The 1272-nt window shown below is 39.2% G+C and overlaps 1 protein-coding gene across 1 annotated transcript in view; it reads left to right on the top strand.

Moving 5' to 3' along the window:
* SARC_05511 (hypothetical protein) overlaps positions 1-1240 on the top strand; it is a gene marked incomplete at its 3' end in the record, with an annotated part of 2483 nt that extends 1243 nt beyond the window's left edge. The window contains exons 2-3 of the mRNA XM_014300618.1: positions 581-657; positions 1163-1240. Coding sequence (XP_014156093.1) covers positions 581-657; positions 1163-1240 — 155 coding nt within the window. The remainder of the gene's footprint in view (positions 1-580; positions 658-1162) is intronic.
* Positions 1241-1272: the final 32 nt, after the last annotated feature.

Raw genomic sequence — 1272 nt, 5'->3', positions numbered from 1 at the left:
GTGTGTGTGTGTGTGTGTGTGTGTATGTATGTGTGTGTGTGTGTGTGTGTATGTGTGTGTGTGTGTATAAATGTAGACGAAGGAGACGTTTTTTATTCTTCTTTTAAGTGATGTTGACGAATATTACACTTAAGTGAATAATGATTTCAACAAATTTGGTAAACTTTAATATAAATGTAACAATCGTTTACACGTACAAATGCTATTTTATATATTAACATGTGGTATACATGCATGAGTTGTGCATATATAAATCAATACAAATATATTTCTGCTACCGGTTGTTAGTGATAGGGGAGAACATAGACAACCCTAAATGGGAAGCTTGTTTGTGAGAAGCAATGGTCTAATTGCATACAAGACCATGATCTGACAAATTTAAGAGTGAAATAATACCCACGTATATAGAAATTTTTACACGCACACTAAATATATGTATGTGAACTTATTTGACTATGTATTTTCTTGAACTTGAAAACGTCTACTTTTTCGTTTTATTTCAGTATCCATACACTCACTCAAATGTATACTCTACATATAATCATTGACGTGAAATACCTCATTATTTATCAATTTACAGATATGGGCACAAGGACATCGTAAGCCACTTTCTTGATGTCGGTGCCGATCCCAACGATCAGTATGCGTACGCTTTACGTATGTATTACATTTACTATACAGGTCCAGTCCCCTAATCATGCGTATGCTGGTGGATTGGGATGGCGTTACTTCTTGCGTTATTCTAATCGTTGTGCACCTGAAATAGTTGCTGGTGGTTGGCTTACTTGCTTGTAGGTATCTGATCTCTGTCGACGTGCTGCTATCATTGGCTAGTGCGTACATCACGTGTTTGTTCGTGATCTTGAGGTATGAATTGCCTGTCTGGAGATAAATCGTTGAAGGATTGCAAATTGTGTTCATCGTACCGCTATTCGTTCATGTGTGCTCTATAGCTCAGACTATAGTATTGCTCTGTTGGGTAAGTACACACAACATGCATGTGGCAACGCGCACTCAGAGGTTGTGGAGACACTTATAAAACGCCACACAGCATCCATCAAAGTCTCCCATACCTGTCTATTACCAATCATTGTGGTGAACCCGAACAAAATCTGTATAAAATTACATAGCATGATTCAATCAACTATACAAACGCGCACAGGACACGCATGTGGCAACGGGCACTCAGAGATAGTGGCGACGCTCATAGAACGTCACACAACCTCCATCAAAAGCACACACACCGATGCATCGCCAGTGAGTGCGAGTGCG

The sequence above is a fragment of the Sphaeroforma arctica genome (genome assembly GCF_001186125.1).
Source record: "Sphaeroforma arctica JP610 unplaced genomic scaffold supercont1.354, whole genome shotgun sequence".
NCBI classification, from domain to species: domain Eukaryota; class Ichthyosporea; order Ichthyophonida; genus Sphaeroforma; species Sphaeroforma arctica.
Note: the sequence above shows the minus strand (reverse complement) of the source record. Positions and strands in the feature narration are given on the sequence as shown.